Source organism: Anolis carolinensis, chromosome 1 (genome assembly GCF_035594765.1).
Source record: "Anolis carolinensis isolate JA03-04 chromosome 1, rAnoCar3.1.pri, whole genome shotgun sequence".
Lineage (NCBI taxonomy): Eukaryota > Metazoa > Chordata > Lepidosauria > Squamata > Dactyloidae > Anolis > Anolis carolinensis.
The window spans coordinates 342810774-342827205 of record NC_085841.1 but is presented as its reverse complement, the minus strand read 5'-3'; the positions used below and the strand labels follow the sequence as shown (position 1 = coordinate 342827205).

The window sequence follows — 16432 nt, the reverse complement described above, 5'->3', positions numbered from 1 at the left end:
TGTAATTCCATCTCATAGTAGCTCCATGAAATACTTTATGTTGAGCAAGGGTGTCATCCACTGGTTGGAACTTGTCATAGCATTGTAGCTAGCTACTAGTAAGCACAGGAAGTCCGCAATTCAGTTTTTGCAGTAGCAGAAAATATTTTCTCAGCTTATGTTCTTCCTGCCTCAGTGAAGATAATAATAACAGCCTGCTATAGACCACTGTTTTAAATATGATGAAAATACTGTATAAGAAACAAGGGTGAGCAGCAAGAACAGAATAATGACTGAGTCAAAACTGGATCAACTTTATTTTGTCAGACTTGCAATACTTATGACCTCATCAGACAGGCTACTTTGCATGTTGTGCACCACTTCTTCTCTTTTGCCACGGAGCCCACTACACAATGCACATTTACTTCCAGCCAGGCTTCATGGTGAAAGGGAAGAGCAACAGCATAGACTGCTGCCGCAGCAATATGGAAGGCTTCCCATGTTGCCTTTAAAACAATGGAGGGGGGGGGGAGCCAAGTGGCAGATGCTTCTTTCCATGGGATGGGGTGCCAGGTAAGTTGGGTGATGAGGGGTGTGGGGCAATGGGCTCACAATGCGTGGTGAATCCCGACTATAATCTGATAATGTCCAACGTCACATAGTTTAAGTACAATATTAACAATCTAGAGTATGTCCATATAAATGGGACAAAAATGAGAGGCTTGGAGAACAGATCCCATGATGAAAAGTTGAGGGAGGAGCAGCACGCCAAGAACATGAATCGTATGATTATGTGTGCTTATTGTTAGTGAGCTTCATTTTTCCTTGGGAATAAATGTTTTGGTAGTTTATAATGAAATGTGGTTGTCCAAATGTTATTTTATAATAGCATGAGAAATAGGAAATATCACTGTGTTGCCAAGGTTCAGGAACTTGTGTTGCCAAGATGCAATGTGTCAACAAGCTGAGATAATCTCCAGCTAAGAAGAATTTGATAAAAAGAATGTGTCAATAAGAACTAACACCCCTCTCTCTCCCTCTCCCTCTTTCCCCCCTTTCTCTCTCTGTCTTTCTCTGTCTTGTTTTGTTAAAGGGGCAAAATGAGAATTTTATTCTTCCTGTTCTTTTTCATTGTTGGGAGCCTTGCTAACAATCCTTATCCAGACAATTCTGGTCATCCTAACAATAACAACAATTGGAACAACAACTACCGAAATGAAATATATGGCAATCGTGAAAATCAGCCCAACACAAGAAATCGTGAGATGCCAAACCAGGTGCTAGTTAACAGTAATTTTGACTTTGCATTTAAGTTCTTCAGGGAGGTTTCTTCCAACAGAGGTCAAGGGTATCATTCCAGAAGGAAGAACATTGTCTTCTCTCCCATGTGCATCTCCTCTGCCTTTGCCATGCTGGCCTTGGGTGCCAGGGCCAACACCTTAGATCAGATCCTTAGAGGACTGGATTTTAGGCCATCAGAGATCCAGGAAAAAACAATCCATGAAAGCTTCCATGACCTCATCTACATGCTAAACAACGCAGGACCCGGCCTCCAGATGGAGATGGGCAATTGCCTCTTTGTAGAAAAGAAGCTGCATCCACAAGAGCAATTCTTATATGGACTCAGAAATATCTATGGAGGAGACATTTATTTGGAAAACTTTAAGAACACAGTCGAAACAGAACAGCATATCAATGATTATGTTGAAAGGAAAACCCATGGGAAGATTGCCAGGCTTGTTGATGGGGTGGACCCAATTACTGAAATACTATTGATTAGCTATATGTATTTGAAAGGTAAGACAAGATTGTGATCTTATCTGCAGATAATGTTAGATATTTATCATTACATGAAACCCTGCTCTAAGTAAAACCCCAATTGTTCTAATAATAATAATAATAATAATAATAATAATAATAATAATAATAATAATAATAACTTCATTTTTATACCCCGCCCCATCTCCCCGAAGGGACTCGGGGCGGCTTACATGGGGCCTCGCCCGATACAACAATCAAATAACAATAACAGAGCAATAACACAATTATCCCAATAAAAACATCAGCATCAGTAAAAAAAACAACCATTAAAATCAACATGCAGCATACAATGTTAAAAACAGGAGACTAACAGCAAGGGCAGGAATTTTCTGAACTGTCCCCTTCTCATTCTCTTGGACCCACATCAAGAATGCTCATTCCTTCTTGTTGTTTCTAGAGACATAGACATTATATCTGCAACCATCATTTCATTATTGCAGTATTCCAGAGCCCATCTACATTATAATGCAGTGTAGAGAGTGCATTAGCCTAGGACATTCAAATGACACCCCATGCAAATGTAATTTAACCTGGGATCAACCTGTTAATCTAGGTTCATTTCAGATTTAAAAAACACCAGCAAAGGTCCAGATCTTCCAGAAAGCTCCAAGAAGATCTGGACCTTTGCTAATGCCATGGCTGTGGAGACTGCTATCAGGGATTACCATGGATGATCCTCAATGGCAGTCTTCAGAGCCAAGTCACTCTCCCACGGATCAGGTAGCCAGGTATGTGGTGTTTCCCTCTCTGCACCCAGTTTTGCCCAAAAACTAAAGAAAAGGCATGCTTACTCATGCAGGAAGTTTCCCTGTAGTTCTGTGATACTCAGACATGACGCTATGGAGTTTTTGAGAGAGGAGGGGGAATTCAGCACATGTGGGAGATCTGACCCACAATTAACTAATGAGTGGCTGCAAATTTTTTAATGCTACTTCACATCCCATTTTGGCCCATGTAGAAGGGTCCTTTGTCAGACAAGCCTCTACGAAGACACCATTTCCAGGGTCTATGAGACAAAATGAGAATTCTTTCTCCACTGCTGCTAGAGCAATTGAGGTTTTAGCTGGGATGGGTTTCGGCATGCTTTTTCATTAATATGCATTAATGAAAGAGCATGATAAACATACAATAGCCATAAGAGCAAACAATTTCAGAAAGAAGTTCTCCCATTGAATCATAATCAGTCTCAGAAATATTGAAAAAGAATGGTTCTAAAGTAAAGCAAGTAAATATTAGAGATTATGGTTAAAAAGACTGAAGTTATTGCCGTATTTAATTATCTGCATTTGCAAAGTAAAGAAAGTCAATATTGTTCACAATTATCTTTACTAAAGTTAATAAAACCTTTTGAAATAAGTTCATCGAAGGGAGTGGGATGAAGCATTGACTTTGGATGGAGGAGGAGGATAAGGAATTTAAAAAACATATTCTGTCAGACAAAGTCAGACAAATTCTGAAGTTCTAACTTCAGTTAGGTATGTACACTCAAGAATTAAAATATTAAAATTGAAAGGTTGTTATTCAGTTACAAGAACTGAGGTATAGAGGATGGTTAGGAAAAATGAGAAAACATGAAATTAAAACAAAGACACCACCATAGTAGGTGACCCATCAGTAGAACCAAAACAATAAAACTCTTCCTGGATCATGCTAGCCCTGACTGGATATGGAGGATTGTATGTTTGAGTATATATTTATTTGAAACACATACTGAACAAGAAAAGCGTCTGAAGATACTTAAAATAATAGAAACTATAGAATCTCTAATTTCAGTTGCATAGTCAAAAATATATAACAAGAAAAAAGGAGGAAATAGACAAAGGAAAGCTGGAAAAGAGAGGGACAATTTCTTATAATGAGATTTAGTTTTTAATGCCACCCTTCATTGTTTTGTAATGTGGTGAAATTAATTCCTTTGACACCTTCAGATGAGAACATGGGATTAAAGTTGCTTTGTTAGCTATTTAGGGCAGTTGGCATTTAAAGCTTTTATAGTTTGAGTGATTGATTAATTATAGACATAATGCAGCTACTTGTTCTTTTCACACATTTAGTATCATAGCACTTCAAAGGACTAATGAATGAATTCCCAGCAACATACCTGTTAATCATGAAAGCATACCATAGTTATTCCCATATAACAGATTAGAAAACAATGGGTGTATAGAGAAATTAAGTGGCTTGCCCAAGACTATACAGAGAGCCTCTGTCAGAAGAGGGATTTATTTAATTCATGGCTCTTTAGATTTTAAGCAAGAATGACTGTGATCGGCTCGACAATCGTTTGTTGTCTGTTGTGTTGCTATTTGCAGGGGGTTTTTTTATGTCTTGCATTATTTCTGTGAATTGCTAATGGCTATTATCAACTTCATGTCATGCCAAGCAATGAGAAAAGGCATAGCAGGGATGCATATACAATGCAGAATTAATGCAGCTCGACACCATGTTAACTACCATGACTCAGTGGATTCTGAGGTTTGGAGTTTGGTGAAGCATTAGCCAAAAAAATTTAAAGACCTTGCAAAACTACAATTTCCATGATTTTATAGCATTGAGCTATGGCAGTTAAAGTGATGTCAAACTGCATTAATTCTACAGTTCAGATACCCCTTGGGACACTTGGCATCTCTGCTTATTTAAAAAAACTATAATAATGGGCATATGCAATCCTACCCATAACATTGGGATCTAGTGCATAGTAGTTCATAAACATCTGAAGTCTGACAGTTTCCCTTTATCTGATCTAAATGGTGATAGTTTCTATGGAAGAATATTCAACATTGTGTTCTACATTTTGTACCAGTCGATCCATATAGATGCATTTATTCTCTATATGTTTTTATTGGCATTTATTCTGAAAACAGAGAATGGTTTAATGGAATTTTCCCTATGAAATGAAATCTTCAGATTTAAATACAGATTGCACACATCCTTCATCTTGAATTTTAAAATTGACTGAAAGGGTGGTTGAGACAGTCACTTTTGCTCTATGAAGGTTTGGCGCACAAAGTCTGAAAAAGAAATTAAATCCAATCTGTATAGTTGTTCTTGTGTAAGGAGAGTTCTAAAGTGGAGAGGAGATATTTTGGTTTCCCTCCCTCCCTACCATGGTTTTTTGTTTCTGTAGATAGCAGGTGTTCCCATAAAGGTGCTCAAGGAAGAAAGTTGCTTGAAAATGAGTTCAAATAAAATATTAAAAGTGCTCAGCAAGCTCAGAGTCTCAACTTTTCCTCACCTTAAAGAACAGAAATTAAGGAAATCTCACTAAATATGTGCCCTAGTATTAGAAAATGAAGTTACCAGACACCTAAGGCTAGTCCTTCCCTCACGTGTTAAGAGTGTTTTCACAGAAACAACGCTTAGCATTTTCTCTTTACTTCTCCCTGGACAAATCAGCAGCTAGGCTTTCATAAGGCTTCAAAAGTCATTTCAGACTTTGGGCTTCTTTACGTAGAATCCAGTGCATATCTGAACAGCAGGTGATTTTAAAATTTTTCCCTCTTGGCATGATTCCAGTGAAAAGTTGGAAGTCTTCCCATTTTCTTCAGAAGGCAAGACTTGTATGGATGTTTATTTTGCCTTAGGATGTTTTCTGAAAGCTAGCTTATAACATGTATGTATGCATGCAATAAATACCTAGGTAGAGGGAAGGAATGTTTGAGATATCCCCATAGCTTCAGCTTGTAATGCCAAATTTCTGTGTGCATGTGGTTGGCTGAATTCAGGCTCTGGAAGATGTGAAATTTTATTCCACAGTAAAACAATGGAGAAATATTTATTTTCAGCACACATTTAATTACTCTTAAATGCATTGAACCCATGTATTCTGTATCCTGAGATCTGCAAGATCTGAATTGATTCTCATCTCTCAAATCTCAGGTGTATTTCTGTTATGGTCATGTGAACTGGCCCGTGTCCCAACAGGCTGGGTCACATGAACAAATTGTATTACTATCTTAGGAATGGACAGAGATTTAGAGATAAAGACGAAGGTAGAGAGCAACAACAGAAACATTAGCCTCAGCAGCAATAACAAAAACAGCAAATAGAGAAAAATAGGGGAAAGCAGGAAAGAACTATTGAGATTTAGAGATTACAAGCAAAAAGCTGGATGGAAGGATGAATGGATAATCTGTAAAGTAAAAAAACCCAAAACAATAAATTCCACGTTGCACCTTCAAGTCAAAGGTGAAAATTAGGTCTGGAAATGTTGTATTCCCCAAATGATTCTATTCCAAATTCATAATATCTTGCATACAAAAGGGTCTAGTAAGAATTGCAATGTTTTAATTAATTGCCCACTAATACATTCTTCTTTTTGTCAGCCAAATGGAAGAAGCCTTTCAATCCCAAGTACACTGAAATGCAGAACTTCTATATAGATAGCTACAATGTGGTGAAAGTGCCTATGATGTTCCAGATGGGCATGTTTGAAGCTGGCCGTGATGATGAGCGTTCTTGCACTGTTTTGAAAATGCCCTATGAAGGGCACGCTGCTGCATATTTTATCTTACCTGACAAAGGGCAACTGGACAAGGTGGCCAGAAGCTTATCATGTGGAGCCTTGAGAGCATGGAAAAAAATACTTACAAAGAGGTAATAGCCTTCAGGTTTTGACTTTGGTGCCAAGGGATTTTGATTGAAGGTTAAAATGGTAACTGAGGGATGATGTTTTAAATACAAGGTTTTTGTAAGAGGTATCTGTGAAGACTTGAGTGCCCAGTGGCGTAGTGGATTAAACTGCTGAGCTACTGACCAAAAGGTCAGCAGTTCGAATCCAGGGAGCTTCTGCCAACCTAGCAGTTCAAAAACATGTAAATGTGAGTAGATCAATAGATACTGCTCCAGCGGGAAGGTAACAGCACTCCATGCAGTCATGCCCTCCACATGGCCTTGGAGATTCTATGGACAACACCGGCTATTTGGCTTAGAAATGGAGATGAGCACCAACCCACAGAGTCGGACATGACTAGGCTTAATGTCAGGGGAAAACCTTAATCTTTACGTATCTGTTAAGATTAGGAAAACTGATACAAATGTGATACTAATTATTGTGTGAGGGTTTTTAAAAAAAATATACCAAGATTATTTGTTTTGCTGTTCATGTGTATTAATCTGGAGGCAGGGCCGGCCCCACCATAGAGGCCACGTGAGGCGGCCGCCTCGGGCGCAGGTCCCCGGGGGGGCACCGTCAGGCTTCCCCCGCCCCTGCAGGGGGGGCGCTTTTCCCCACCCCCTGCGTGGCGCCGGCGGGGGGGAGGGGCGCTTTCTCCACCCCCGCTTAATATTTTAAATTATCTCCGGCCGGCCCTGTCTGGAGGTTTACTCTATTGAATATATTAGGTCTTAATTAACTTTCAGTTTCATAGTAATTAAAAACATTAATTTTTCAGAAAGAAAAAAATCAAATTCTCTTGGATTGGACTAACGGCTAATCTAATTCAGCAGTCTGATCAGTGAAGGTTTGAAGCTGCGTTGTATTACTGAATCAATCTATGGGTCTGCCTTGCCAAGGTGGAAAATTTGTGGCAGTCAACTTATTTCAGTCTTTAACTTTCATCAGTCTGGATCACAGGCCATACTTTTGTTGTATTCCACCAAAAAAAAAAAAAAAACCTTGAAAGTCTGACAAAATCTAGATGTCCACATGTTTCCAAACCACTGTCCTATAATGACTGACAGCATCTCCCTAAAGTTTTATTTGGAAGTCATTTCCCAACATATCTGTATCACTCTCAGAAGAAAATTAATTTATTGGCCATCTATGCTTTAATGGTTACATTGCTTGTGTGGAATATCCTTCCTCCTTTCTTTGCTAGAGATTTTAAATGCAGGAGAACAATACAATGACTCTTTGTAGAGGGGCAATCCATTTTATCACTACATTCTGGTGTTCAAGGAGAATGTATCCACAGGGGATATATTGCAAGATCACCTTGGTTAACCAAAACCATACATAATAACAGACCCTATATTTTGATTATATCTGGGCCTGAAGCATACAATAGAACTACATAAAAGGACCTAGAGAGGGTCCCAAACACTTCCAAGGGAAGAGAGTTATTTTTTTTGGAGAATGGGTAAGTAAAACCGTGGTTATTGAATCTGTAGTTAAGGGGATCATAATGTATAATGATCTTGATTTGCATCAGTTTTCACATGTAGTTGACAACTCCTTATTTCTCTTCTGTTTTTATTACTGAATAGCTCGGTCAATGTGTATCTTCCAAAGTGCATGGCTATTGGAGAACTTCACCTGAAAGATATAATGTACACTATGGGTGTGGTTGATGTCTTCACTGACAAAGCAGATCTGTCTGGAATCACAGGACAACCACGGCACAGGCTCTCAGAGGTAAATTGACAGTATTTTCCCTACTTCATATAAGAATGGAAATTTGTCTATACTTACTTAATTTTTATCCCGCCTTTCTCACAATATATACTGATGTTAGTTAACAGCAAACATGACAGAATTACAAATTTAAAAAGAGCAAATGCATCAAAACATGAACATCAAAATTAAATCAATTAAATCAAGATTTTCTGAGCAGATAATAACATCTTTAGAATAAATATACATTTGTAAATATACATATCTATATTGCTATTCTCTGAGACTCCACATGGACAATTATGAGCATTGTCCTCTGCAAAACTTTTCAAAGCTTTAGCCATTCCAGTGTGGTTGTGTTTATTAGTACACCATATCCACCCCATCATTTTTGCTCCGATCCTTCAGTTTCATTTCAGAGATTTATCTTAAATCATCCCCTCCCTGCAAGTCAGATGAACCCCAAATGACTTAAAGGAACTCTAATTTTCACATAATTACTGGGACCCAAATTTAGATGATGGCAAGAGTAGAACAAAAATCTGTGGGGGAATTAATAGTCCTCGTTTCTCCATTCACCTTCCAACCCATGACATGATGATTGCCCACTCCATGACCACAGCCACTTTATTCCCACTAAACAGTATTTAAGAAAGGATGTTAATATTCTAATTAGCATGCTGGGTACAGTGAAAACATAGTGGCAGCTCATGAGTGGTGTCAGTGGCAGAAGCGATAATGAAAATTGACTGCTCATTTACCAACAGTAAATGATTATTGGATGGCTCATTGCACAGGAGGTGTATTTACACTTTAAGCAACTTGATATTACTTTAACTGTGAAGCTTCATCATTCTGAATCCTGGACTTTGTAATTGGATGAGGGACTCAAACATTTCAGCTAGAGGACCCTAGTGCTGTGGTAAAAGGAAGTATGTTAGGATGGAGCCACAACAAAGTGATATCAAACTATCATAATTGTACAATTTAAATGTGCCGAGCTATTTCAGAGGGTTTTTATTTATTTATTTTGAGATGCTATTCAAGATCCTGAACTCTATCTTCAAAATTGTTCAGCACCTTAGACATCTTAAAAGTCTGAAATACAGCCATGGAAACTCATAGATACAATAGAAACATGGGATTTTATTGCAGGAAGGAGGCAAACTGTGGTTATTACATAATGTGATGCACATCCCATAGTCTATCAGCCCCAACCCTATAATAAATCTACCTCCAAGGAAAAGTCATGTATAGCCACAGATCGTGCCATCTTTCTATAATTTACCAAACACTAGTGATGTGCATTCAGGACTTACCTTGTTCCATTTCGTGTCCTGGCTTTCGTTGGGGCCCTGATCTGTTTTTGTCTGAGCCTCCCAAAATCGGGAGGTCAGACATTTGTTTTTTTGTTTTTTGTTTTTGTGGGTCAAAAGATCAATTTTTTGGCCCATTATTGGATGGAGAGGGCTTAACCCATAGGCCCAAAGCGCCTGGACCTATGGTTGCAGCCTTTGGGCCTATGCACCCAGGCCTCGCAGGGCTTGCAGTCGATTGCTGAGTAAGGAGCGCTCCTTACTCGGTAATCAGCTGCAGGCCCTGCAAAACCTGGGTGCACACCCTTGCTTTCGCACCTCTGTGTATTCATACCACTGCTCTGATTCACTGATCTGTGATCCCACAATGGTAGTTCCACATAACAATGGCACCCCAGTCTCCTTCACTTCTACTGCTCCATAGTTTTAACATATTTTTAAAAGCAATATTGTAATTCCCGCTAAGATTATTTTTAAAAATTCCAAATAAACTTAAAATAAAGTGAGGGAGAGGGGAGAAATTGGGAGAGGAGGTGAATCTCACCCCCAATGTCACTTTAGTGTGTGGTAGTTTTGTGGACGGTATTTGTCCCATTTGTTTAATTCGTGTTTCCGTTTCTTACTGTCCATTTGAATGGCATAAAATGGGAAGCCCATCCCCGAAACAAAAATCAATTCGATATGAAAAGCGTGACTGGGCTTCGCAGGGTCTGCTGCAGACCCTGCTGCAGAGTCTGCAGCTGAGCGCCGAGTAAGGAGCTCTCATTACTCAGCGCTCAGCTGCAGAGTCTGCAGCAGACCTTACGAGGCCTAAGGGTGCAGACCTTGGGCCTATCTTAGCTGGAATTACAATATTGCTTTTAAAAATATGTTAAAACTATGGAACAGTGGAAGTGGAGGAGTGTGGGGTGTCATCGTTATGTGGAACTACCATTGTGGGATCACGGATCAGTGAATCAGAGCTGTGGTGTGAATATAGAGAGGTGTGACAGTGAGGGTGCTCCTCCCAGTATGTTGCCACAACTGCCATAGAACAGCGGCTTCATACGATAAGGTCCAGACAGATGGGAGAAATCAAAAGGCCCTGCAATCTAACCCACTGTCATAAATGAATACATCAAAGCACTCCTGACAGCTGGCTATCCAATCCTGGATCAAAGCTACTACAAACCCTGACATTAAAGCCACCAGCTCAAAAGGAATTGTGGGCAAATGTTGCTTTGATAGAATTTTAGAGATGAATTTGCCAAATGCATAGAAAATGGGTGATATAATTGGACTTATTTGTAAGACATTCATTAACAGTCTGGAAGAATGTATTGAAGTCTTAACTATCCATTGACAGGTCTTACCTATTCACAATGTTTGATTCTGTTTCTTTTTTAGGCCATTCATAAAGCAATGATGTTGATAGATGAGAGAGGAACAGAAGCCGCTGCAGCATCCTCCATGGACCTGGTACCAATGTCTACACCTACCGTTCTGAAGTTTAACATGCCTTTCATAGCTATGGTTGTAGAAGAAAATACTGAGAGTATCCTCTTCATGGCAACAATTATAAATCCAAATGAGAAGTAGAGAGCCCAAATACACCTGATGATTATAATTTGGCATGTATTTAAGAAACATGTTGACTTATTCCAAACTGAGTTTCCTATTGTCTCCTAATTTGCGTGGCAGTATTTAATTAGCTAGGGAGAGAAAGGAAGACATTTGATCCCTAAAAAGTCAGAATTTGATTGCTTCTCACAGTACCTCACTACATAATAGCTGGAAGATGATTTTGTCAACTTATTTATGTGGATTGAAGGTGGAATCCTGTTGGTGGACTCTGCTAGCAATAGCTTATTTACCAGAGTCACACAATGGTCATGACAAGACAGCATCCAGTTATTTCTCCTGTACCCTATTCCTTTAAAGTCCCACTGCTTGCACCAATGCTCTTCTTACTGTCAGGTGCTTTGCCAATGTAGTTACACCAGTGTACTTCACCAACAGGATTCCAGCTTGAGTCTACAGGTTGAACAGCCAAACTTGCATGATTTGCTTCCAAGCCAAATTTTATTGGCTGCTGTTCAAACCGCCTTCTTCTTCTATACCAAGGCCAGGTCTACAAAAGCATTTTCAGACAGTAGCCCTTTTTCCATTGGAGGCAACTTGAAATTTATCTGCTGGCCATTCTGCTAGAAACAGTCCTTATTTTTCCCTTGTGGGTTGGAGTGGGTGGGTGAGTGGGTGGGGGGGGGTGAGAACAAAGTACAAATACAAACGAAATAGTTAAGAGACAGGAAAATGCTATACTATCAATAGGAGATACCCTTTTCCTTGCTGCTGGGAAATTATAAAGGTCCATGATCATACTTTTTAAATTTAAGTTGCAGTTACCACATAGATTTAGCATGCTTCTAGACAGCTCTAGAAAGCCTGTGTGCTTTGTGGCTATACCAGAAGCCCTTGAATTGTATATAGTTTGGGTTTCAAAGGGTCCTCTATTTGCTCAGTCCCAGCCACGTGGCATGCATGTATCATGCAGCAATCTTTCCTAATCTGGAATTATCAATGTGAGATTTAACAAAACCTCACAGGGTTTTGGCCAATATGGGAATGATGTAGGATATATAGTTAATCATAGGTTGGAGATGTCAGGCTGAGAAAAGCTGCTGTATAGTCAGTATTTGTTTTCCAGCATGATGAATCACAAGTTGTACAGGCATGAATTGCACTACATTTCTCCTATTGGTTACCCTACATCTCCTTATGCAGCAAATGCCCCTTAAAGGAATGTTATAGAGCAGCACTTCCTACTCTAAGAAACTCCTTTACATTTAATAGTCTTGCTTTACATTTAAAGGTTTGCAAATAATACCTAAAATACATAAATAAACCGATAATGAGGATGTCATTTTAACATACAACTGTAGAGTTTGGGGCCTGTTTATACTGACAGCTATGTCTGGGGCTACTCTGGAGCATTTATTCTTTCAGCAGGCCCTAGAGGCAACCAGAGGCATCCAGTCAAACTCACTGTGGTGTTGCTTTGGTGTCCACACAGTCCAGCCAGGTCAAAGTTGCATACCCCGCCTTTTTGCAGCCATTTCCAGCCAGACATATAGCTCTGTGATAACTCCTGGCCATTGTGGGTTTCCTGTTTTGATATCAACATTTTCATGTGTTACTAACAGAAAGCTAAAGAGTGAATTCCCTTCCTTTTTCTTAGTCATACAAGACACCTCTGTTGATGTCAAAATGAGGTGGCCATGATGTTCCAGGAGCTCTCAAAGAACTCTGTATCTGACTGGGAGTGGCAGTGGTAATGGCGCAGACTGATGAGCAAAGAGAAATGGGAATTGCTGCCAGTGCGTGTCTGGACAGTGGACTGGTCCAATTTGGAACCAGTTCTGTTGTCCAATTGCCCCAAAGATGTAAGCTACTCCATAGTTTCCAGAAAAACCCAGAGTATCCCCCGACTTTGCTCAAAGCAAAGCAAAGTCTGTTTAATCCTGTAAAATCCAAGACTCACCAGAAGTTAGAACAAATTGTGGGAATGGCAAGAAGTGACTTCAAGTTTAGTCTGGGGTTTCTTGCACATCCCATAAGAGTGAAGCACACATGTAGATTCTACTTTCTACTTGATGTTCTACTTGGAGCTCTGGCATAATGGAGCTTCAACTGCCTTTTACTTATTCCTTTCTGTGATCTTGTCTTTTAGCTGTGTTCAAGGTTCAAAACCAAAAACACAAAAAGCTATTCATTTTAGTGCAGAATGTACAAGTGGACGGTGTAGTATGACGGTCTTGAAAAAGTTTGTTTAGTCACCAACAGCTCTTTGGTACTTATTGGCTCACAGTGGATCTTAGGCTTTGTATTGTGTACACACCTAAGCGTTCTCTCAGGGAAAAAAGAAGGCCTATATTCATGTGGGGTTTTTTTTGCTACTTTCACAGGGATCCTGAACCCCTTGACACTCACAAAAAATGCGGACAGAGTGTTGTCACTATTCACCTGATGAATCATAGCTCAATGACACAATACAAGCTTCACATGTAGATAGTTACAGGTTTGATACTTCCTCTTTTCAATCAAAAAGATCAAATAGCTCAGGATAGGAAAAACATGGAATAAGACTCAAAAGAGAAAATAATACAGACCTAGATGGACCAGTGATTAGTTATGGCATGCAGTACTTTCCTATGAAGTCAGATGGATCAGATCTGCACTATAGAAAAGGAACTATGCCTAATTCTGACTATATACGTTTCATGGATTAACTTTCTGAGTTCAGACAAACTTATATAATCACATTCTGACAAATGTATGGTTCCTAAATGTGCAAGATTAGGATTCCAGTAAAATTTGGAAAAGGAATTCTGATACTTACTATTACCCACTGGTTGCACTTGGGCAAGCCAGTCACTCTCACAGTCCGTCCATACAGAGCACAGAACCCGCGCCCTCCCAGGTATTTGCAGGGGGCATCCAAATGACGGCTCATGCAAAATCAAATGCTTTCACCACAAAGTAAGAAAACCCTGCTTTGTAGCGAATTACTTTGTTAGTGGGTTTATTCTGCACATCCTTGGAAGGCATGGAGTAAAGCCACTATGGCTGCTGTCTGGAATAGCCAATCAGAAGTCCTGGGACTTCTGAAGGGATAGTCCAGACAGTAGTCTCACTTTTTTCTGGGCTAAAGCAGCCCAGAAAATGGCAAGGGCACCAACCCCTTTCCCAAGCCCCCCAAAATTCCTGCAAAAAAGAAAATAACTTATGGGGCTGGCATTTCCTTGCTGCTGGCCCTCTCTTAGCAATTAGGAATGATGAGCCAGGAGTAGCGGGGGAGGAAAAGAGCTCCTACCCCCCCCCCCTCCCCTCCCCTTCACCTGGCACATTATTCCTAAGTACCAGGAGAGGGTCAGTAGCAAGGAAATGACAGCCCCATAAGTTATTTTCTTTTTACAGGGGTTTTAAAGGGGATTTGGGGAGGGGGTTAGGGTGTCTGGGTGTTCTCCTGAAAGCGCAGACTTCAGGCTGGTGCATGGACAGAAGGCTGCCCTGACCTGGGTTTTTCAAACCTGGGTCGGCACAGACTTCTTCCCTGTCTGGAACCGCCCTCAGCCTAAGAGGAAGACAATGGGAAACCTTGCCGTTGTTGGGAGTACAGATTTTGACAAAATTTGCTTACCTCTGTTAAAGGTTGAGAGGGTATGTAGTGCTTAAAGTCACTTACTGGGTTTCCATGAATGAACAAGGATTCCAATCCGAGTCTGTCAGTCTCCTAGTCCAACGCCCAAACCATTACTTCATGCTACAAAGCAGGAAAACTTGTTCTGAACAAATCTTGCCAGGAAAAATAGGTTTGGCATCAGATTCAATGGACGTAATAACAATAGCACAAATCCCCTAAAGGCACCAGATCTGTCTGGTTTTGGGAACTAAGTAGGATCAGCTCCACTCAGGACTTGGATGGATGACTGCCAAGAAATACTACATGACATAAGACATATTTCAGAGGCAGAAACTGGTAAAACCAAATCTGAGTTTCTCTTGCCTAAGAAACCCTATGAAATTCAGGAGATCACCATAAGTCGATAGATAAGTGGAAGGCACACTCACATACAAGAATTACAATGACTCTTTTCTTTCCTCTTTTAAGATTCAAGCAGCGTAGCCTCTTTGGTGCTTTTTGGTGATAGTTTTTTTTTTTGTATAACTGATGATAGTATAAATGGAAACAAAATTAAGACATACTTTCTCTATGACTAGGAATTTATGTTATGATAGACATTCTTTGTCTTGAAAAAATATACAAATAAAAAATGAAAAAAATAATTAAAACTCAAACAAAATCAGATGTCTGTTTTGTCATTTTTTTTTTACAATAAATATTTAATTACTTAAGCATTCCTGTATTACAGTTTATAAAATATCCCAAAATGGAATTCTGGAAGGAATGGCATATAACATAATATAAAACACACAACATTAAAATAATAAAGAAAGTAGAAATATGCGGTCATGATGCAAGACAATTTAAAAGGAAATTCATGCTAGTGGAATTAATAACAGCTAGAAGATAAGCAAAGGCACTCAAAGTCAACAATGCCAGAGACACTCTAGGGAAGATGGCACCCATGGTGTGTCGCACATCATCTGAAAATACATCACAGTCCTAAACGCTTGGGAAGTGTTCAACTTGTGATTCTGTGATATGAAATCCAGCATATATATCTCGTTTGCTGTGTCATACCCTTTCTTTGTGTTAATGATAATCATAATCATAATCATAATCATTGTTACCTGCCTCTCCTAATGGCTCAAGAGGGCATACAAATAAGCAATCAATCAGTCTGTTCATATGATTCTTCAAATAAATATTTACTGTAATATGCTTTACTTATCTTTGAAAAAATAGATGTGCACAGAAGTGTCTCAGAAGTCTCTATATTATTCCCAACAACCTGATCTATTTCAGTCCTAGCTAAGCCAAATTCTGAATAAAATGAAGTTGCTTGTGCTATAGAAGTGTGTGTGTGTGTATTTCATGCACAAATGTGCTTTTTTCCCAGGTAGATAAAAAAATTGGTTTCTGCCCTCAATAGGAGCCCTACAGAATTCTTCTCCTTCCCGACCCCCTCCCCTTTGTACACATCACTGTCAATTTCTGTTTTATTCAATGGGAGCTCAGGCACCACTTCTGGGTTCAATCCCCAGCTCAGTCATGGAAAACCTCTGGCTGATCTTGGGTAAGTCACACGATCTCATCCCAGCAAACTCCATGATAAGGTCATCTTAGAATTGCCATGTCAGAAATGACTTGAAGACACAACAACACATCAGGTAGATGGAGGCAAAGTTAATGACAATAAGGATGTAAATAAATTGTATTGTTATAGTTCATTGCGTTGGTCTGGTTGCTAATTTGTCAATTTATGGCACATTGTACATACATTTTATCTTCCATTTCATTATTATAATAATTGGAATA

General features: G+C 39.5%; 1 protein-coding gene across 4 annotated transcripts in view; it reads left to right on the top strand.

Moving 5' to 3' along the window:
- The window catches only part of LOC100560613 (alpha-1-antitrypsin), a 68165-nt gene extending 52869 nt beyond the window's left edge, over nt 1-15296 (top strand). For all 4 annotated transcript variants that reach the window (XM_062968435.1, XM_062968434.1, XM_062968433.1 and 1 more), the window contains 4 exons: nt 1073-1776; nt 6126-6396; nt 8008-8155; nt 10837-15296. In XM_062968435.1, the coding sequence (XP_062824505.1) occupies nt 1080-1776; nt 6126-6396; nt 8008-8155; nt 10837-11028 (1308 nt within the window). In that variant the 5' untranslated portion in view covers nt 1073-1079 and the 3' untranslated portion in view covers nt 11029-15296. The remainder of the gene's footprint in view (nt 1-1072; nt 1777-6125; nt 6397-8007; nt 8156-10836) is intronic.
- Nucleotides 15297-16432: the final 1136 nt, after the last annotated feature.